The 23,671-nt window shown below is 35.8% G+C and overlaps 1 protein-coding gene across 1 annotated transcript; it reads right to left on the bottom strand.

Annotated features, from left to right (window-relative positions):
• Positions 1-1,214: 1,214 nt before the first annotated feature.
• CEP76 (centrosomal protein 76) lies at positions 1,215-23,639 on the bottom strand. Its single transcript, XM_026486230.4, has 12 exons — positions 23,448-23,639; positions 22,233-22,388; positions 20,883-20,964; positions 20,049-20,273; positions 18,637-18,822; positions 16,902-16,999; positions 16,432-16,560; positions 11,745-11,933; positions 7,798-7,964; positions 6,561-6,894; positions 4,214-4,431; positions 1,215-3,471 (listed from the first exon to the last, which is right to left on the bottom strand). The coding sequence occupies exons 1-12, from the start codon at positions 23,508-23,510 to the stop codon at positions 3,333-3,335; spliced, it is 1,986 nt and encodes a 661-aa protein (XP_026342015.1). The 5' UTR covers positions 23,511-23,639; the 3' UTR covers positions 1,215-3,332.
• Between the last annotated feature and the right edge of the window lie 32 nt (positions 23,640-23,671).

Here is a 23,671-nt window from a genome sequence, read left to right as displayed (position 1 = left end):
GTGAACTAACGACCAGCTAATAACCTCCTCTACTTCCCTTCTAATATCCATGACTACTCAACACTGGTGTCAGGTAGTTAATTCACAAACCAAATACAAGTCAAATGTAATTACAATGACTATGCCAACCACATCTCAGAAGAAAATACTAAACACTTAATACCCACATTTACATGCATTAATGATTATAACTCAACTTGTGCTTTAAATGTAGAATGTGCTATAAACATTTTAGGTTCTTCAAAATTAGATGGCTTCCAGTTCATATGTTTGGCTATTTTGTTTTTAATATTTTATATATGCTTTGGCTAATCTCAAATTACTTCTGAACCACCAACAGCTAGAAAACAATGCTACTTTTTCATTGGTTTAGAAGTTAAAAGCATGTTAAAAATCAGATCATCTAATTCCTGTACTTATCTCCTTAAGTAGGAAGGACAAAATTATTATCTAAGAGTAAAAAAAAAGTATAAAAATTGCCGAACTGTAGTCTAACCTATATTCTTGTTTACTACACCATGAAATTAAAAGTGTGAAAGGGGGGGGTGCCTGGGTGGCACAGCGGTTAAGCATCTGCCTTCGGCTCAGGGTGTGATCCCGGCGATCTGGGATCGAGGCCCACATCAGGCTCTTCTGCTATGAACCTGCTTCTTCCTCTCCCACTCCCCCTGCTTGTGTTCCCTCTCTCGCTGGCTGTCTCTATCTCTGTCGAATAAATAAATAAAATCTTTAAAAAAAAAAAAGTGTGAAAGGGTTAGTTTAAGCAATCGATGATTTATAACTAATGCCTTCTGATGGTCAGTTATATGACACAGAATACTACTTCAACAGCAATAGTCTTTTCAAATATAAAGCCTCCTCTTCACTTGGTTCAAATCTTGTCTTTGCTAAGAAGTAGAAAAGTGGGTTTCAAATATGTGTACTTTCCAGAACTGCCAGGTTATAGATGTGTTTTTGCAGATGATATCAAAAAATGTACACCTCAACAGTAGAAAAAAATTTAAGGGCATTTGGGAGTGTTCACTTAGATGGAACTAAATTTAATACGTTTTATTCAACAGGCTCATGTTTGAGTAATAAAGTTTCTAGGTTTCTGATACTCTTCTACTAAATAAATACACCTATATATTATACACACACACATATATATGTATAGGGGACTGGATTAGTGTACATATTGTCAAAAAGAACACATTAAAGACATTATATAAAAATTTTATATTTTTAATAGGAAAACAACTTTTATGACAGCTAAACAGACAAGGTAAATTTAATTTTTAAAGAGAAAAATTATTGGTAATAAGAGAATTCTAGTGATAAATGCATTGAACGAATCTTTTGAAATAAACCACCTTTATAGGAAATTATTCATGTCAGACTCTATTATAAAGTGCACAAAAGGAAATTTATTTTAGAATTTATACCAAAGACGCAGTGTGAATACATGTGTTACTCTGATACAGTAAGGCAGGAAGCCCAGCCTCAATGATAACATAGCCTTAATCTTAACATAGTCTGCCTCTTAGTATGTACCCCATAAATAGTGTGTTCCAAAAGAAAATTATAAGCAATTTTCCCTATTGAAAGCTTTATGAGTAATTCTGGTAACAGAGGAAAAAAGTCTTAATTCTTATTTTGCTAATTCTCTAAAATCATGTCAGTCTCACATGAAACATCTGATTACTGTTTTCAATGAAAATTAAGAGGGATATTTTCAGGTTTTTTAAACAAGTTAAATCATAAATATCATATATAAAAATAAGCAAAAGGTAAATTTTAGGGTATCTCTAGGTTTTAATTTTTTTAAAAAACATTAAATCATTTTATTTGCAATGAAGTGATGAAAAGAGTAACTTGCACAGCCAACTGGTATCATGTTTTTTGTTTTTTTTTTAAAGTAGGTTCCACGCCCAGCGTGGAGCCCAACATGGGCTCAAACTCACAACCCTGAAATCAAGACGTGAGCTGAGATCAAGAGTGGGACACTTAACCGACTGAGCCACCCAGGTGCCCCCACAGTTGCTTTAAGACCAATGGATGAAGCAACTGAATCAAGATCTGTGCAGAGATGCTGAATGGACAGTCAAATCTATCAATTATGCCATATGCAGCTTCTCACAAAAAGTCAGACTGCTATAGCTTTTTTAATGCTCACTGCTGTTACCTTTTAAAACTTGCTCGGTTTTAAAGCAAATATCAGCATGGAGTCCCTCCCATAAGCTCATTTTTCAGTAGCCTCACATAATGATTCTCCAATTTAGTCCTCACATATACACTGATGTTTTTATCACAAGGAAAAAAAAAGGAAGAAAGAAAAACAAATGCGGTTTTATAAGATGGAATCCATGAAGAGGCTAGTAATGAATCCTTTGACTATAGAATATCAGCAACAGACTGCCAATAATAATTACAGAAAATAGTTTATCAATATCATAACAAAAGGGTATGATGAATTTTTTCTAAAATACTCATTTTGGGGGTACCTGGGTGGCTCAGTCAGTTAAGCATCAGCCTTCAGCTCAGGTCATGATCCCAGGGTCCTGGAATCAAGCCCCCCATCAGGCTCCCTGCTCAGTGGGTTACCTGCTTCTCCCTCTCTCTCTGCCGCTCACCCTGCTTATTATGCATGCTCTCTCTCAAATAAATATTTAAAAATTTTAAAAATAAAAAAATACTCATTTTTATAATGGATCAAACGAACATATTTATAAATTATTTATGTACTTTTATGTGAGGTTTGTTTTGTTATTATTATTTATGCTTTTCTGCTATTAGTTTTTCCTACTCTTGCATCAAAGTCTTCCCATAAATCCCTGGAAAGTCACAAATATCCCTATGGCCATGGGTAAACCACAAAAGTGATAATTCATCAAAATGTATTTTCATCTATTTAATAAATAAATCTGTTGTGAGGCTAACTTCTCCTAATTTATATAAAATAATCCCATTAATCTATGAAAAATAATGATCATATTGATTTTACTATGGCTCAAACCCTTAGACAAATAAATATCTCTGATTATCTGTTAACGTAAAGAAAACGGAGTAAATTTTATATTCATATTTAAACTACTGAATACCTGTAAACAAAGTAGCATTTATTAAAATAAAATATACACTTAATTTATACTAAATTCCACTCAGATTTATACAATTTTTTTAACCTTAATTTTTAAATACACACGATTTTTTTCAAACATTATGTCAGGTATATACAAAAGTGAAATATGACATCCAAGCCAGAATGCGATTTTTAAAATAATAACCTCTAAACAGCTAGTAATATACAATACACAATAAAACACAGGTATATTCTTATAGAAATGTTAGTCCTATAATACTGAGCGATATTTACAAGCAAACATGATCCAAACAGCACATGCAGATTCAGGGTAAGTAAACACTCGGACACGAACTGCCAGTCGCACCTGGTCTCCACGGCAACAGATTATCTCTTCACAGAAAGGAGACCTATAGAAGAAAGAAAGTGAACTTAGGTTTTATTTCTAAGTAAATCAATATTTAAAATTATTTTTTATTTTTTATTTATTTATTTTTAAAGATTTTATTTATTTATTTGACAGAGATAGAGACAGCCAGCGAGAGAGGGAACACAAGCATGGGGAGTGGGAGAGGAAGAAGCAGGCTCATAGCGGAGGAGCCTGATGTGGGGCTCGATCCCGGAATGCCGGGATCACGCCCTGAGCCGAAGGCAGGTGCTTAACCGCTGTGCCACCCAGGCGCCCCTAAAAGTATTTTTTAAAATCCTGTCTCTGCTACCAATAACCCTGTGATTTTGGTTAACGTATTCAAATTACAGAGTATTTCCTCAGTCTATAAATTTAAAAAATTACAGTGGACAAGATCAGAAATCCTCAACTGAGACTGCACCAAAATCAATGGGAAAATTATCCCAACTACCTAGAGCTACATTTTGGACCTAATGAATCACAATCTGTGGCAAAGAAAATAATAAATCATTATAAAAGTTCACCATGTGATTCTAAAGTCATTCCTAAATAACCAGACTAACAGACCACTAAAATTCCTAGGTTAATAGGGACGTCTGGGTGGCTCAGTAGGTTGCATGTCTGACTCTTGATTTCAGCTAAGGTCGTGAGATCCATTCTCTGTCTCTCTCAAACAAACAAATAAAAATCTTTAAATTGCTGAGCCAATAATAACATTTATGAATTCATAAATCCCACCTTACCGAAGACATGTGGCAAATGCACGCCTTGCATTTCTATATACAAAATGTATTGGGAACCCTTTAAACGTGTGACCATCGGGTACAGCCCTCCTTATGGCATCTTGAAATTCTTCATTGCCTGCAGATATACTTGTTGTACGCTCAAATTCGTAAGAGGCCAAAGCTGGTGATAAGAGATAGGAAAGCTGGTCTTCCCAAACAGTAGTGAGACCAAGATCCTACAGCAATCAAAAGACAAAAAGAAAAGGTGAAATACACTAATATTTTAAAAACCAATTGTAAGTGCTTACTATTTGAATGTATGCCAATAGATCTTTAAAACCTGTCATAACTTTTTAAACTTTCTATTAATTATTATAAGGACACATACAGATAAAGAAACTACAGGTATCTGGTTTTACTTTTTAGAGAAAAAAAAACTTTTAATATATAACATCAATATAATGATGTTAGTAAAGGCTCCAAAATCTATGCTTCCTTAATATCCACTAGAAAAGACTGCATGGAAGAGTCCTACTATGGAAAACTCAGTGACGCTGAAATTTGAAATCATATTTTATTTAACTTTAAAGAGTTTAGTAACATTGAATCTGCTTAATTTGATTACTTCAACATAAATTCAACTGTAGTAGGGGAGAAAAGTCAACAAAAGAATTGCATGTATAATTAAACTCAAACATTTATAAAAACACTAACTTTTATACTGTAAAGAGATAAAAAGGTGAAAAAAACATGCTATAGGCCTTCAGGGAGCTTAAAACACGTTTCTTTTCTTTTTTTAAAATTTTATTTATGTACTGACAGAGAGAGAGAGCACATAAGTAGGGGGAGGGAAAAAGGGAGAGGGAGAAGCAGGCTCTCCACTGAGCAGGGAGCCTGACATGGGGCTCGATCCCAGGACTCCAGCGATCATGACCTGAGCCAAAGGTAGATGCTTAACCAACTGAGCCACCCAGGTTCCCCTTAAAACATATTTCTATGGAATGTTGAAGGCAATTATGATTTCATTTATAACATCAAATGAACTATAGATATCTAGACACATATTTTAAAAACATTGTTACAAACATAAAAAACTTTCAAAAATTCTAAATATTTTGATGATCATAATAGATCTCTACCATTTCCTGATTTTGTATTCAAGGTTTTAACTGGTTCCAAGTAACCCCATAAGTCTATGATCATCATCTTTTTACTGTGGCAAAAAGTAAATCTCACTTGCTGGTTTACAGGCACCATTAACTTAGTGATAACACGAGTATGTAGCTCAGTTTTCTTTTTCTATATAAATTCTTATAACATAATAAAATACTGGTCTTGTTTGTAAACAAGACCCAAGAAAATTAAAAGGCAGTATAAGTGATGGAAGGAAAGGGGCAGTAGTGAGGGGCTTTCATTTCCAGCAGTGTAGTGAACTAGGTCTTTGAACAACCTATTGCTAAGACCAAACTACAAATGCCAGATTAAATTATTTTCCAAAATATACTTTCAAATGCTCTGATGAGTTGGCAAGTAAGTACAGCAGACTTTGGAAGCCGAAACTAATAGTAATTGGGAGCCCAGAAAACATATTTGATAAATCAGTTTGCTTTTGATGGCTTCAAGGAACATAGAAAACAGGATTCACCGAAGGTGGGGAGTCTATTAGGGAATCTGAAAAAGTGAATTAGAAATAAATCGTCTGGGATTCTAGTCCTTTGATGGTTATATGTGTTGCAAATAACTTTTCCCACTCCAATTGTGCTCTTTTCACTCCCTGACTGGTTTCTTTTGATGAACAAAAATTCTTAAAATATACTAATCTTTTTATGTTTTTTATGTCTTCTTTAATGTACAAAAGAAATCTAAATGGCAAGAAATAAGAGGTTTGATCTCATTAGTAATCAAGGAAATACAAATTAAAGCTAAAATGAGGATATAATTTTACATCCACCTGAATTAGTGTGACAGGAAGAAATAAACAAACAAAACCAACCTGGAAAAAAATGAATATGAAGAAATATAACCCAGTATTTTCAATGGGAATAATATGAATAAGTACTTCACAAAATAAGAAATCCAAATTAGTGGTATTCAGGAAAAGTCTGAACTAGTTCAACATTCTTCATTTCTAGAAGGAAGTAATAAAATTCTAAAAGTATCAGAGAATTTGGAAATTTTTGAGTCTTCGAACCTAACTCTCATGACTTTCAAAACTACAAGCTTCTTAAGGGCAGGAACTAAATCTGCTTTCTTCAGGGCTAGAACAGTGACGGGCTCTATAGCATCTGCCTCCCCTCCCCAGATGGTTAAATATATAAACAAATGAAAAAAAATGCAAGAAACTACAAATTTCAGTGTTAATTACCTTCCTGTGTTCTGACACCAGCAGCCTTAGCTGCATTTCTATTTCGTTGCTTGTTACTGAAGCATCAATTGTGGATGCACATAGAGGGGGAAAGGGAGGAAGGGATGTTGTAGCTCCCGGAGCACACACAGATTTGATTGCTTCTTCACTCATCGGTTTCCATTTGGATTCATCATTCAAATCAAATACACAGATTTCCACCGAGTCAGAAGGCTGACAGTTTCCTAGGAACATCTGATGATTGAAAACACAACCAATTGTTCGATATGGGTACAATGGTTTGGGCGGTTCGGCAACTGGAGATTCATCAGGATTGGCAGGTTTGTGGATGTACCTAAAAAAAGGAAATCATAATTTTATATAATAAAAACTTAAAAATTAAGAAGGCAACACCTTATTGAGAAAGATACTTAAGGCTATAACTATTTCCCAGGACTAGAGTTTAATACTTGTTTTTTCTTATTATAGTTCTACAGTTTGATTACTCCATAGTAATTGTATGGCACATATTATGATATAAAAATCAACTTTATTCAACATAAAAATATATTCTATGTATAACCATTAAGATCAAAACCGTTCATCTCAGATAACACAGTTAAAATAATTTAGCTATACGTTAATAGGTACAACTAATTAAAATAATTAGCAACCAGGGAAAAATCCAGAAAACTGAGAAGATGGCCCAGGGCACTTTCAGGAACTCCAACATTTACAGACAAGATGAAGGAGAAGTGAGGACAGCCAGACGGGAATAATGAAAACTGAAAGTGCTATGGGAGAAGCTAAGGAAAGAGATGGTCCCAGGAAAGAGGGAGGAGGACTGAACTCTTTCAAAATCTGATGGCAGTCAAAAGAACTAAGAAAAGTACACAGTGAATTTACCAATGTGGAGTTAGTGACATCAAATTTTCAAAAGAAATCATGATTGACAACCTGAACTTATTTTTAGGCGTGGGGAAAGACATCATAAAAAACATATGCCAATTACACAAAATTAAAAATAAATCATTTATTTTTTTACCAATATTATGTTAGTAAAGTATATTTAGATGTACAAATTTTCTTCAAACTTAATAGCTATTTTAATTGATGTAATCTTTTACAGTTACCAAAAAGGCTCTAATAATGACAATTATCAGTATGTGCCTTTGAGTACTATCAATTTAAACAAAGAACCTATAATTTAAAACATTTACATCTTCATTTTAATATCCTTGTAACATAGCTGACAAACCTGTGTCCTGTTAAACTCTCCCAAAAAGTGATAGTTCCATCGGTTCCACAGGTCATAACCCATGCATGAGGTACTCCTTTTGCCTTAGTCCCAACACAGACAAAGGCTTCTAACCCATACCCAAGAAGAAGGCTGCACAGAAGGTTAGCATGATCTTCACAGTCACCCTAGAAAATGAAATGAATTACGTATTTACTCCTTCACAGTTTCCTCACTAAATATCCAATACAAAATTATAATTAAAAAGCAGTACTGGGGCGCCTGGGTGGCACAGCGGTTAAGCGTCTGCCTTTGGCTCAGGGCGTGATCCTGGCGTTATGGGATCAAGCCCCACATCAGGCTCCTCCGCTATGAGCCTGCTTCTTCCTCTCCCACTCCCCCTGCTTGTGTTCCCTCTCTCACTGGCTGTCTCTATCTCTGTCGAATAAATAAATAAAATCTTGTAAAAAAAAAAAGCAGTATTAATTTTTTCATTTTTTAAAGTTTTTTTTTTTTTTTTTTTTTACTTTTAAGTAATCTCTAAACCCAACCTGGGACTCAGTCAAACTCACAACCCTGAGATGGAGAGTCACATGCTTCACTGACTGAGCCAGCCATTTATTTAGTTAAATGAGAGCAAGAGAGAGAAAGAGAGAGCAAAGAGGGAGAGGGAGAAGCAGACTCCCTGCCCAGCAGGGAGCCCAACTTGAGGCTTGATTCCAGGACCCTGAGATCATGACCTGAGCTGAAGGCAGCCGCTTAACTGACTGAGCCACCCAGGTGCCCCTAATTTTTTCATTTTTAATCATTAGTCTAGTGTTAAGCTGAAACAACTGGGGACAGGGGTAAGAATACACAAATTTTAGAAGAACCTAAATTATTTTACAAAGTCAGTGCTCACAAATCTGATAGTCATAACATATATACTTTAAAAGGGGACATTTGGATTCAAAAGTTTATAAAAAAACTTATAGAAAGAAAAGTAGCAAGATTTTAAAGATGAATAGCTAAAGAGCTAAAGGACATGAACAGACAAGATGACAAATGATACATCAAGAAATGCAAATACATGGGAAAACACTCAAACTTAAAACAATGAGTTACAGTATCTATACGTGATCATTTTAACACAATACACACCAGGAAAAATGATGAAAGAATAAAATGTCAACAATGGCTATAATTATGGGAGGTTATATATCATTTTCCCTTCTATTTTCTAAATTTTCTTTGACAATATTACTTTCACAACTTAAAAATATTATGAAAGCTACAAAAACAGAAAATATCTGATAATCTAATAAAAAATCAAAATATTAAATAGTAAGGCTACAATTACATGAAGATATGTATTTAAGTGCAGGACTACAGGTAATATACAAAAGCAAAAGTAACTATTAAGCTCAGTGTTAGCATGAGGGGTGATTTCTTTCCCCCCAAATTTTGTATTAGTGGCTCTATAGTGTTTTGATTAACTATACTAGAACCAATAGCATTTTAAAATGTCAAATTTGACTACTGAAAAACATAATATCCAACCTTTTAGACCCAGTAATTTCTTTTTTTTTTTTTTTAAAGATTTTATTTATTTATTTGACAGAGATAGAGACAGCCAGCGAGAGAGGGAACACAAGCAGGGGAGTGGGAGAGGAAGAAGCAGGCTCATAGCGGAGGAGCCTGATGTGGGGCTCGATCCCACAACGCTGGGATCATGCCCTGAGCCGAAGGCAGACGCTTAACCGCTGTGCCACCCAGGCACCCCTAGACCCAGTAATTTCTATACTAAGATTTTATACTAAAAAATTTCAAAAGAAAAATAATAATACTCCCAAAGATATTCAGCGAAAAAACTCACTCATGAAGATACCAAAAAATTAGAAGCAAGCTACTGTAGCCAAAAGAAACAGTTCCTACAATGGCAATAGTTAAGTAAATTTTGTATAACAACTAAAGAAAACTTTACACTTATACAACCATTAAAAGATGGAGATCATAAAAATTATAGTGACACATGGGAAAATGTTCATAGCATAATGTTAAATTATAAAGCAGGACACAGGGGCGCCTGGGTGGCTCAGTCAGTTGGGCGTCTGCCTTCGGCTCAGGTCACAATCCCAGGGTCCTGGGATCGAGTGCCATATCAGGCTCCCTGTTCAGAAGGGAGCCTGTTTCTCCCTCTGCCTGCTTCTATCTCTGCCTGCCGTTTCCCCTCCTTGTGCTCTCTCTCTCTCTGTGACAAAAAAAAAAAAAAAAAGGAAAAATCTTAAAAAAAAAAAAAAATAAAGCAGGACACAAAATTTTATTTATATCTCAATTATAATTATGAAAAAATGATACAAACACAGGAGAAAAACACAAAAATATAAAAAGAGATGAAAAACTGGCAATAGAATTATGGGTGACATTTCACCTTTACTGCTTAATGCTCTTGTTTGTGCAAGAATAACTTTTTCAGTAATTTCAAGCTTCTGGGGCACCTGGGTGGCTCAGCTGAAGCAGGCTGCCTTCGGCTCAGAAATGATTCCTGCATCCTGGGATCAAGCCCCATGCTGGACTCCCTGCTCTGTGGGGAATCTGCCTCTCCCTCTCCCTCTGATCCTCCCCCCTGCTCGTGTTCTCGCTCGCTCAATGTTTCTCCCTGAATAAATTTTTTTAAAGTTAATAATTTCAAGTTTCTAATTTAAGATGTGCTTTCTCTTTAAATGAACTCAGATAAATAAAATAATGACTCAAAGGGGTGATTATTTGCTTTAGGAAAGCATTATTTACATAATTTTAAATATATACCATTCCTGCTATATTTGAAATAAAAAAGCTTAAATCCACACACACACAACTTCTGGGAACCACCATGTGAGAATAAATAAAAATAATTTTTTGATAATGTTTAACTGTTTTTTTTTTTTTAAGAGAGAGTGAGTGGGGGGAGGTGGGGAGAAGCAGAGTGAGAGGGAGAGAGAAGAGAATCTTAAGCAGACTCTGTGCTGAGCGCAGCAAAATCAAGAGTCAGATGCTTAAGTGACTGAGCTACCCAGACGCCTGGTTTTCAATTTTTTGTTTAAGATTGTATTTATTTATTTGAAAGAGAGCATGAGCAGGGTGAGGGACAGAGGGAGAGGGAAAAGCAGACTCCCCACTGAGCAGGAAGCCCAAAAAGAGGCTCAATCCCAGGACTCTGGGATCATGACCTGAGCTGAAAGCAGACACTTAACCAACTGAGCCTCCCAGGCGCCCCGTCCTTCAATTGTTTTTAAGATAAAATCTTCCTAACAAATCAACCTCTAAGCTAAATAGGCTCTTCTGTATAAGCTTTGCCTCGTGAATGAATACTCATACTACTTATACAACCTCAGATCAAACAAAATTATTTCAAAACAAATAATAAAAAAATTAACTCTTTTCTATTTCAGAACTGAAATGCTAAAGATAGTCTTGTTTTTATATTATCAACATTTTTAGAGCACATTAAAAATATCACATAATCTATAAAATTCACTTACTGAAATCAGTTAACATTAAAAATTGTACACAAATTCTTAAATATATAGTTACACTTGAAACTACACAAAATACCATGCAATCCAAGATTTTCTTCCATATTCATCTTGTAGTGCCATTTTCTCTTAAAAAAAAAAAATGTATCCTCCAAACAGATTTTAAAACATGAATAGTACTAGAAAGGCCATGATTCTGGTCCCAGCACCGTCTCTAATTCACTGTTTAATTTACTTCTGTATCTTGATTTCTGACACTACGGTACTTATTTCCACACCTCACAAAAATCATCTTCTGCTACATAAGAAATAACACAAGAAAATAAAGATGCTAAGTTTTTTCCTTATGCATTAAAAACAAAAGATTCTGACCAGTTCAAATTGATGATTTACCCACTTTTCTATTTTCGAATGCAATCAATTCACAATAACTATGATGTACTGCATTTTAATTCTATTACATGTGTAGAATACCTTGTTTCTACAGAGAAAGGCCAGCAGAGTGCACCACTGTTCCTGTTTACCTCCTCCTCCAATAACAGGGGCTCTTTCATAACCAAGGACATTAACAAATCTTGCTGCTTGCCTTGGAGTATCCAAAAGCCTCCCAGCTCGAAGTGGCTTAATATAGGAACAAACTGGTCTATTTATCCCATTTTCATCCTGGGGGAAGAGGGAAAAAACATCAACTGTAAGGATAGATTAATTATTCCCAATTTTAACACTTTTTCTTAGACTACATTAATGTGGGACGAAATAATTCTGGGTACCACTTACCGAGTGCTTACCCTGCATCCAACACCAGGCAGCTAAGAGCTACGCATACGATTTCTCTTTTAATCCTCTAACACCTCTTTCTGTTTTCATTTCATAAACGAAGAAACTGAAGCTACAGGTATTATGCAACAGAGCCAGGACTCAAACCCTCAGCTGTCTCCAAAACTTGTGACAGTAAGAACCTGAACTACCATGATTCAGCAATCTCACTCCTGGATATAGATCTGAAGCAAATGAAATCAGTATCTCAAAGAGATACGTGCACATCCATGTTCACTGCAGCATTACTCGCAATAGTCAAGATATGGAAACAAGTAAAATGTCCTTTAACAGGTGAATGAGTAAAGAAAATGTGGTATTACATATACAAAAGAATATTATTCAGCTATACAACAGGAGGTCCTGCCATTTGTGACAACACGGATGAATCTGAAGGGTATTATGCCAAGTGAAATAAGCCAAACGGAGAAAGACAAATCCTGTATCGTGTCACTTACATGTGGAATCTTTAAAAAAAAAAAAAAATAAGGCTGATTTCATAGAAATAGGGAATAGAAGGTGGTTGCCAGGGGTTGGGGAGAGGGAGGAATAGGGAAGATGTAGGTCAAAGGGTACAAATTTTCAGTTATAAGAAGAGTTAAGTTTGAGGATCTAATACACAGCATGGCGACCAGTTAATACAGTAAACTTGAAAGTTGCTGAGAGCAGACCTTAAGCATCCTCACCACATGAGAAAGAGGTAACTATGTGAGGTGATGGATGCGTTCATTATCTTGATCTTGGTAGTCATTCCGCAAAGTATATGTATATCAAATCACTATGTTGTACACTTTATTTATTTTTTTTTTTTAAAGATTTTATTTATTTATTTGACAGAGATAGAGACAGCCAGCGAGAGAGGGAGCACAAGCAGGGGGAGTGGGAGAAGAAGAAGCAGGCTCATGGCGGAGGAGCCTGACGTGGGGCTCGATCCCAGAACGCCGGGATCACGCCCTGAGCCGAAGGCAGACGCTTAACCGCTGTGCCACCCAGGCGCCCCTATGTTGTACACTTTAAATATAGACAATTATATTTGTCAATTACTCTCAATAAAATTAGGAAAAAAGAAAGAACTCCTCTGAAAACAGAATAGGCAGGTAGTTGGAGGATGGAGAGGGGATCTAAGCCAAAGTATTCTTTCACATTATCATACAGAACTTAATACTGTATATCCAAACAGAATAACTGTTCTGATTTACTGAGCCAACAAATTATCAGAGAGCTCATTTTTAGTTTGTTTCCATTACATTTGGAGATCCACAGGAAACAAGGATTTGTTAATCAAGTGAGCTGAAAGCAGACTTTTAAAAATCATTTAAGGAAAACATCTTACATTTTAAACATAGGATGTATCCTAGCATTTGAGCTGAGTAACTGCATACAGAAGTCTCTGATGACTGTCCACCGTTGTGCTTTTAGAGTTAATATTACTAAAGCCCACATTTCCCTTAACTTCATGATTACTGAGATGACAAAGTCAAAGGAGTACTTTCTACTCAAAATTCAAAGACAATTTAATACTCTCTATCATGGCAAGGCTCCTCAGAAACAAGGCCTAACTCAGCCAACAGAAAAATAACTGTTTCAATTACGAGAAATCTTTCCGATAATCTTTCTATACCACAAAAACATCACCTCTCCATTATAATCCCATACCTTATCAAGAAAAAAAAAAAAAAAACAACCCTATTATTTACATTTAATTATAGTGAGAAAGATCATGAATTTTTTGATGTAGAGCAAAGTATTATTATGTTTTGACTCATAACTATGGTTCTCAACTCTAAAAGGCACTGATTTTTTTCCCTGTCCTCTCCCACCACTACCTCCCTGCAAAGTGTAAAATCCATGGTGGTCTCTTACTCTCCATCTCCCCCATGCTATCTTGGGAGTCAGAAATAGAAATAGAATAAAGGGATCAGCTAGGAAAAAGCTCAAACAGAATGAAGAACCAAAGACAATTAACAAAACTAAGGAATAGAAACAGGAAGAGAGGAAATTTAAGTGAAGGGTGTTTCAAGGCACACATTTGAAAACCAGAAAATCATGATTCTAATTTTGGACGGAAGTAGAAAACTATTATTTGGATTTCTTTTACATTAACTCAGTATTAATTATTAATCTAGTATAGTGTGAGAATATTAAGTCTTGAAATAAAAATCTGAACATTAAAAGGAAAGTCTCAATCCTTAAGTGATTTTAACATTTTCTTAAAACTTAACAGCCTTAAAGATCAATTTCTATAACTTATTTTAAAATTTCTTACACTAGAAAATTTAAAAGCTATCATTAAGTGAATTACTATTATACTATAGCAAAACATGCAAGGGAGGAAGAAAAAGTACAACAGATTATTAAGTATAACAACTCTGAGAATTTACAGATATTTGGTTAGAATAAAGGTAATTAACTGAGTTCCTGAGTGGGCCATTTAGTCCTATTCTTACAACTCCACTAACAGAAAGGAAAGGAATGAGTATTCAAAAAGTGGATGCATTTGCCCTAAATCAATCATCAATAGTAGCATCTTAAAATACAAGATATATCATTATATGTTTCATTACAGCAATATCTCTCACATTATCTATAATATATCCCCATAAACGAACGTCTTGAAAATTTCTGTATTTTAGCTTCTAAACCTGCACTGTCTATTAAGAATGCTACTAATCCTATGTAGCCTTTTACATTTTAATTAAAATTAAATAAAATTTAAATTCAGTTTTTTATTGCCACATTTTGCATGCTCAATAGCTATCATACTGGATAGCACAGAGAACATTTCCATCACTGCAAAAAGATAGTCCTGCTGTAAACTATTTTCTCTTGTGCCTAGAAGCATTGGAAATTCATTTTCAGACCATGTATAATAATTTTTTGGTTTAGAACTACAGTTTTTTTGATTAGATTGACTGCCTTAAATAAATGTTATTGTTCCTTCACTCCATATCTAGTCAAATACAGAACGCAGCAGCAAAAGATACTTCTGGGGAACTGAAGTAAGATAAACATCTTATTTATTCTCTCTATATGTCCAGAGGTGATCCAGTCAAACCAAAAAAGCACTAGTCGAAACTGCAACTTAATGGAGTCTCTATGACTAAGTTGCTGTTTGGTATCAGGAAAAATTCTTTTCTCTTTTATACTATTAATTTCTTATAAAAAGTGGCAATGCCTGGCCAATTGACAATCTCATACGGTTACCATGAGACTAAGTGACCTTATGTGGTTCAAATCTTCTTACAATGAATTCTAAGAGATGGGAACTTAAGTAATATTTCCTTAAAAAACTCCCCATTCCCTGATTTGCATAACTGCGTATCTCATCCTCTTCCTCCTCCTCTTTAATTTGTCATTTCTCTGATCCACTTCCTCACCCACCCATTCTTCTCTGGTCCCAGATTCCACATGGCAATACGTAACCACCTCAGACTAAACAGACAGCAGGGAGCCAGTTATATTTTGACTGGTTTCTCTTTGCCCCATCCTGACATCAATGCTACCTTGTCTGCCCAAACAATGCATAAACAATGCTACCGAAAGTGAGAAGCTGCTTCCCTCATTTCCACCACTAGTCAACTAGGCTCTTTCACTTCTAAGCTCCTCATCTAGAAACTGAACTACGCTTAGCCCATCCTACTACGTAGGATAAACCTAGAGGAATGCACAGGATCTGAAATATGTTAGTCAAAATAATACCATACTAAAACTCTTTTATAAGCATCTACATAAAGCTGAATACATATAAAACATTTGAATGGTTCCTTAGAAGTTACAAAAAACATGGATCTGATCATATATTTTATTCTGATTTGTTAATTGAGAAAATAGGCTTAGGATACAGGAAAAATAGAAGCAGAGATATAGAACTGAAATGCTGCAGTTAAATATTACTGGTCACCGGCTCAGAGATTTTGGCTATATAGAATTATTACATGTAATAATGTCTTTAAGAAAATAGCCTAACAACTTACATGTCTAAACATAAATGCCCAGAGCCCTAATTCTGCACATGAAAGCTGAATTTACATTATCAACTGCAAAGTATCCTAGTATTTAATCATTTAGAATTAAATATCACACACCGAGTTAAACAAAGTGGGTCTTCATCTATTTTAAATTAAATGTATTCAAAAAAAATAACTGAAAATGAAAAGCAAAATAAAACGAAGATTGTGTTATGTCACCTACTCAGTGAAAGAGTATTGCAAAATCAGATTTGTTTTTACAAATAAAGTTTCATTTGTCTGGAACACATTTTACAAATTCACCTTAAATGAAATTTACATATACAACAGAAAATCTCAAATACAGGTGTGAACCTTTTCTAATGCAATTTACAAACCTGTGCAAAAATCTTAACCAGCCGTGAGTTGTGTGAGGGTCGAATTTGCAAATATTCTCTCCACCACTGCTTTGCGTATACAAGAAATAATCGCTCTTTCTCTGCAGTTTTCTGACGTTCCAAAGCAAGCTTGAAATTTAAAAAAATATTTTCTTCAATTTTTATTTTTCTCCTTAAATACTCTAAAATATGTAACAATTCTACACACTTCTCTCCATCTAACCACCACCCTAACATAAGCTATCATCTCCACCATCTGTAAGAGCCTCCTGACTGACGTCCCTGTGTCTACACGCCCCCATAATGGTTAGTGATCTTTTCTCCCAAGACAAACATTTTTAAATAAATCATACCGTCATTCTCTTCTTAAAATAAGTGATAATTTTCTAAGAAGAAAGAACTTTCTAGGATCAACGGGTAAATATACTACACTGAAAACAAATACACAGGAGAAATTCAGAATTATTTACCTGTGTGTTGACTACTTCTTGAGATAATGTTTGATTGAGTGGTGGGTACATCTCAAGTTTTATATTTAAAATTCCCACAGAAACTTTTGATTCCGTGCCTATAAATATAAATAAATATTTAGAACTTCAGAGGCTTCCAAACTACGTGTATTTAGTCAACCAAAGTCTAAACAAAATAATTAAAAGAATTTTGTGCTTTACCATTTACATGAAATACAGATAATATTCAACATCATCTTTAACATTCATATTAAAAACGAAACAAATCAAATTAGTTTTCCTTTTGCATGAAGACCTTTATCTAATTATAAGATTACCTATTTTCTGAGTTTGCTTATCACATTTTAAGGGGCTGTTTGGATCTACAAGATTTGGCATTCTTAATTTTTATCTTCATTAAATGTATGCCAACCAGATTTACGTTAAAAACAAAGAAAAGCAACAGTTAACATCTCATTCTCAGAAAATATTTATACTTGTCATATATAGTAATTCCTATGTAGGCCTTCCTTTTTGTTTTTTTTTAATCCCTTCCCATTTTTCACATCCCATGTGAGTACAAATTTTCAATCCATGCCTGGATTTAAAGAATTAGAAAACAAATATACTTCTTACCATAACTATTTACTATTTCTCTGGTGAATCAGAATATACTTGTTTCTTGGTCACTACTATGATAATCATGTTAGGCCTTTATCTGGAGACAAATAATGGGTATCTTTTGAAAATAAATATCCCACATAAAAGTTTTGCCCCCTACTTTCTATTTAAGGAAAAACACATTCCGGGTCTGACTTACCAGAATCTAAAGTACTAAAGCTATGCTGTCCACTGGCCAGGTTGGACTCTCTGCCTTAGTTTCAATACGAAAGTAATTCCTTTACATGTGATGCATAAAATATTGTTAGGTTTTATTTTATTAGCAAATATGTATTACTCATCAGATAGCATGCAAGAGTCCAAGGAGACAATGGTGAACAAGATAGGCACCATCTCTGTCCTCAAAGAGGACTATTCGTAGATCCTGGCAATGAGCAAGTTAACCCCTCTTTGAGTCCCACAGTTCCACATGTAAAAAGCTGGAAGAGTATCGACTCCATAACCCATAAGAACCACTGGTACTAATGGGGATGCACTGTACATTGGAGTGTGCTGGAGTAGAGGGTTTTTTACATATGCATGTGTATGAAGATCTTAATTTTCTTTACAGTCTTATATTTAATCAAATAAATTTGAAAAAAGCAAGCCAGCCCCATAAAGAATTTTTTCCTTAAAACAAGGTCAGATTGACTGTGAAGTTCTATATTCATAACATGCTTCATGACATTTCCCAAGACTACAATACTACAGTCCAACTGTAATTCTAATGAAATTTTTTTTTTAAGTATTTTTTAAAAAGATTTACTTTCGAGAGAGAGAGAGAAAGGGAGAACGCATGCAAGTGCAGGAGGGAAGGACAGAGGGAGAGGGAGAGGGACCCTTAAGCAGACTCCGTGCTGAGCACAGAGCCTGATGCGGGACTTGGATCTCACGAACCTGAGATCATGACTCTTGAGATCAATACCTGAGTGGAAACCAAGAGTTGGGCACGTAACTGACTGTGCCACCCAGGCACCCCCTAATGAAATTCTTTTTACATGTTTCCATCTTGGTTTATAAAGGTATTCAGAAAACATAAAATGTATTTATAAATAAGCTGTGGCTATAAAAAAGTAACCATGATTAATCATCATACCTACACCCATAAGTTCCACAGTAAGACTGGTCACTCCATTTTCTGAGCCCAAAACTGATCGCCATTCAAGAAAATAGGATGCTACCAAAGTAGTCTCACCAAATATGTCTGTTTTGATTAGCACCATATGAACTGGATCACTTATTGATAACATTGTTGTTGAATCAGCCATTCTAGTTCCATCACCTGGCAACATAAACCAAACAAATGCACCACATTACATATTCCGTTAGGCCAACATAGAAGAATCCCTTTAATTACAAAGGATACTAATAATAAACTTATATAAAACCAAATAAAATAATTTAGTAATGCCTCAGAAAGCATGCAACAGATTACTTTATTAAAAAAGTACAATCCTGGGGCTCCTGGGTGGCTCTGTTGGTTAAGCGTCTGCCTTTGGCTCAGATAATGATCTCAGGGTCCTGGGACCAAGCCCCACGTCATGCTCTCTGCTCAGCAGGGAGTCTGCTTCTCTCTCTCCCCACCCCTTCCAGCTCATGCTCACTCACGCCCTCTCTATAATAAATAAATAAATTAATTAAAAACCAGCCTCATTAGGGCAACATTTTTCACTGGGGGCAAAAAAAATTTTTCATAATGTATTAACCATCTTAGCAATCTAAAATTCTGAAGGTATAATTCTGCAACTTTGCTAAGTTTACAAATATAAATATTTCTATATTGAAATAATATATAAAATACATTTATAGAAATAATGTAATACAATTGTGGGAATCAAGTATATAATTTTAAGGTTATAAAAATGAGAGTTACAGATTCCCATCCTAACTTTTACTTTTGAAAGTTATATTAACATTGTAAATCTATCTTTCATAAATGAAAAGGATTATGTCTCATTCTCCACTATATTCTCAGCACTTGCCTAGCATAGCATAATGCACCTAACAGGCATTTACTGATTGACTGACTGATTTGAGAACATGTGTGCACAAGTGGGAGGGAGAGAGAATCTTAAGAAGACTCTGTGTTGAACGCAGAGCCCGATGCAGGGTTCGATCCCACAACCCTTAGATCATGACCTGAGCCAAAATCAAAATTTGGATGCTTAACCAACTGTGCCACCCAGCCCCCCCACCCCCGGGCAAAAGACATTTAAATGTTTACTACTAACAAAGCAACCATTAAAACAGTAAAAAAATAATCTTCAGGGAAAATTAATTAGCAGAAAATAAAGAAGGTGGGTGGAAGTAATTTATATAAGAAAGAGCAGTGGAGAAAATAAAAGCAAAGAAAGAAGATTCATTCATTATAAATGATTATAAATTATTTTTTTAATTTATAGGGGACATTGTAAATGTCCCCTTACAGCAAAAGTTGTTATGGTTGTTCTACAATAAAACCTAACAAAGATTTACTCAGTTAAGCGACAAATTATCATGGCGCCTTACCTAAGCTTTCTCTGTGTACTTCAAGTAAAAAGCCATCATGAAAATCTGGTTCACAGGCACATGGAACGGGTTTAGAACGAAAACGTTGGTTTCGAAAATGTAAACATAAAGTAAAGGTTGAACAAACTTGTCCTGGTAAAGGCTCAGGTTCTTGTAGATGTTCCAAGAAAGCTTTTCCACCCAAAACCTGAAGGTAAAGATACCTCCGTGTTGGATCAATATTAGCTGTAAAGTGTAGCAATATATATGAGGAAACTGCCAAATAACTTAAGGAATGTGATCAAGACAACAGGAAATAACAACTTAACAGAAATAAAACCAAAGACTAAATAAAGAAAAAGAGTAACAAATTTACTCTATACCAGGACCATTTACAACCAGGGAAGAAAACATACATAATAAGATATCTTTATCTGAGTTTATATTCTGGCTACTTTTTCCCAGCTAGAGGCTTAAGAAATCTCTACTTTTTAGTTACTTATCCAACACTCCTTCACTTCCACAAACCAACTCAGACAAATATAAACTCAGGAAGTGTACTGGTTAGGTAATTACCATTAAAAAAAGCAAGGCTGTATAATGTTTGTAAAATATATTATTAAAACATGAGAAACAGGTGATCCTGTTTTTGCTTCCACTCTGTGATACGTTAAATCTTCTGACATACATACTTCATGCAAAACAGAATCTAAGTTTTTTGGATGATTAATCCCAAAATGTTAAGTATTTCATTTGGGAAAGAAAAAATGTTTTCTATCAAATACCAAACACTACAGGACATCAATATGTAATACTGTGCAAAACAAAATCAACATTAGAAAGAAATACACATACTTTTTTTTAACAACGTTGATTGTCTATCAGTAAAACAAACAGGTTGTTTTGGAGAGGAAGGTAGTTCTTGATCAACACTGTCCTAGAAAGGCAGGAAAAAAAAAACAAATTAGAAAACAAAAATTATAGCTAAGCAAGGAAATGTCAATAATGGGACTAAGAAGTAAATAAAAGTAGATAGGATAAAGCCTCCTCAAGGAAACTCTTATTTTCTTAGCATATGAAAATAATGAAAAGCCCGCAAAAAAGATGATACGACTGGTCACGCCTAAAGTCTAATTAGGAATTTAACTGTCTTCAATGTCCACAGAATGCAAAAAACAAATCCTTAATACCTTAAACAAGCTTAAACTTCTTCTAAACCTATTATGACATTTGGCTTATGATTCTACCATGAACTGATTTTAATAAAGGAATGACATTCACACAGCAGAAGCTGTTATTGGGTCAATTTTTAAACAAATGGGTTTATAAACCTCAAAAACCAAAAAAGGAGGCTGTGTTAAAGTACTTATTCCCTGGTGTATTATGCAGCCCATCCAATTTTTACATTATATTACCCAGGTATTATTAGGTCACAGTTTCTCATTATTGCCTCATTTTCAAAAGAAGGCCTACTTACTAATTTGTGCACTGAGGCTATCATCCCACTACTGACCTATTTGTATAAAGAGATTTGAAGGTTCTTATATAATTATTTTCTTACAGAAACTGGTAATTTGTTAATCATAGAGCATGGAGTTCCAAAAGAATATGTTTATTTTAAAAAAATACGCCTAATCTAAAAAAATTATAGAATACCAGTGAAAAAGAACTAGGTTATGGTGAACTAATTTAACTGAAATACGTACACTTACAGACCTAGAGAATAACAGAAAATTCTGTCATTTTAGAGAGAAAAATATAGTATGTAACTCCAATCTCCACTGCCCGCCCCCATCTTTCCCTTCATTATAATCCTACTTGCTACAGTCAAGGGTAGAGTTAGCTTATACATGAAGTAAGATATTACTAGACAGGGGCGCCTGGGTGGCACAGCGGTTAAGCGTCTGCCTTCAGCTCAGGGCGTGATCCTGGCATTATGGGATCGAGCCCCACATCAGGCTCCTCCGCTATGAGCCTGCTTCTTCCTCTCCCACTCCCCCTACTTGTGTTCCCTCTCTCGCTGGCTGTCTCTATCTCTGTCAAATAAATAAATAAAATCTTTAAAAAAAAAAAAGATATTACTAGACAAAAATGGTCTTGTTTTAAAGTGATTTTACTAAAAAGAGGCCCCAAATATGGACCCTATAAGCAGCATTAAGCATGTGAACATACTCGCAAAATTTTTCCCCTAAAAGATAAACTCACAGTAACAAAATTAAGTTCTTTCATCACATCATCAATGATTCCCCGACGTCTAAGGGCTTTGATCAAATCTTCTGTTGATAACTGTTGTTGATCCGGTGCCAATTCTTCCCGTATTGTCTCAGCAAGGATTTCTCTTATTCTGCCATGGACATCCATCTACGTAGAAAACTCGCATTACAATTTACATTTATGAAGCCATCAAACATTGCCAATTAGCTAATTTCTTTCTAAAACACCCAAAGGGGAAAAATAATGGAAGAGTAAGTAAACAAAATTCAGGATGGCTTCTCAAGCTAATAGTAAACGTAAAATTGTTACTAGAATTCAATGAGAATAAAGGATTTTTTAAAAGAAAAAAATTTTAAGATGCATTTTTTTTTTTAGTACAAATTCTAGAAATAATTTCTACTGGTTATCCACTACCTTTGTTACCATTTCCCCACAAATAACACTCAACAAAAACAGACCTTTTGAAAGAGAGCGTAGTATAATTAAGAGAACACAGACCTGGAGATCAGAGTATGAATTTCAGCCTTCAACTTATTAGATGTGACCCTGAGTCAACCTTTTTACCCTTTATGAATTTGGAAAAAATGGTGCCCTAGCAAGATTACTGTGAGGCTTAGGTAATAAAAGATGCTAAACACTTAGCACAAAGCCTGGCATACAAGTGCACAATAAACGGTAGCTTTTATTACTTCAGCTTACTGAATTCGGCTAAGCACCTTTAGGCTCTTCTTGAGCTCCGAAGTATCACAAACACGTTCATTACAAGACTTTTAGTAACTTCCCTTTCACGACTTAAGAATTGCTGATTTGGTTCGACTTCAAAGACACAAGTTTCACCCTTAAAGAAATTCCAATTCCTGACCTCTGAATATACACCCGCTCCAAACCCAACCTGTACTCAACCTGACACCCAGAGACCGCAGGATGACCGCTTCATCTTCACAGCTGTGCTTCACACTGTGCCGCGTTCCGTCCCCTCAAACTCTCACTAGCACTTGCCGGCATTGTGCTCTTTCACCGAGGCTAGAAAGCGGCCCCGGCCGCAGACTCGGAGCCCGCCCAGCCCGCGCTCTGCGCCCCAGAGCCTGCGTTCGCATCCGCGGCAAACTGGCGCTGCCGCCGACCGGGTCTCGGGACGCCAGGCTGGGCGCTCCGGACCAAAGGCGGCCGAAGAGGCCCGCGTTGCCGGGCGCCCGCGGCCCTCACCTTGCTCAGCTGCTGGTGGATGAGCTGCTTCAGCTCCGAGGCTTTCTCCGGAGGTAGCGACATGCTGGGGCCGGCGCCTCACCGCGCTTCTCCACGCTTCGGGCGCGCCCCGGCCAGCCCCGGAATGCCAGTCGCGGCTGAGCAGAGCCGGCGCGACCGCTCGGCCTCACGCAGCTCCCGGGGGGCGCGACGCCGCGTCAGGGCCGGGGCTGGGCGGGAGCCGA

The sequence above is a fragment of the Ursus arctos genome, unplaced genomic scaffold (genome assembly GCF_023065955.2).
Source record: "Ursus arctos isolate Adak ecotype North America unplaced genomic scaffold, UrsArc2.0 scaffold_34, whole genome shotgun sequence".
Classification (NCBI taxonomy): domain Eukaryota; kingdom Metazoa; phylum Chordata; class Mammalia; order Carnivora; family Ursidae; genus Ursus; species Ursus arctos.
Note: the sequence above shows the minus strand (reverse complement) of the source record. Positions and strands in the feature narration are given on the sequence as shown.

Coding starts and splice junctions, on each gene's coding strand:
- CEP76 (XM_026486230.4), bottom strand. CDS start 23,510: ATGTCGCTACCTCCGGAGAAAGCCTCGGAGCTGAAGCAGCTCATCCAC. Junction 22,389..23,447: donor TCCACCAGCAGCTGAGCAAG/GTGAGGGCCGCG, acceptor TTTTCTACGTAG/ATGGATGTCCATGGCAGAAT. Junction 17,000..18,636: donor TGTGGAACTTATGGGTGTAG/GTATGATGATTA, acceptor TTATATTTATAG/GCACGGAATCAAAAGTTTCT.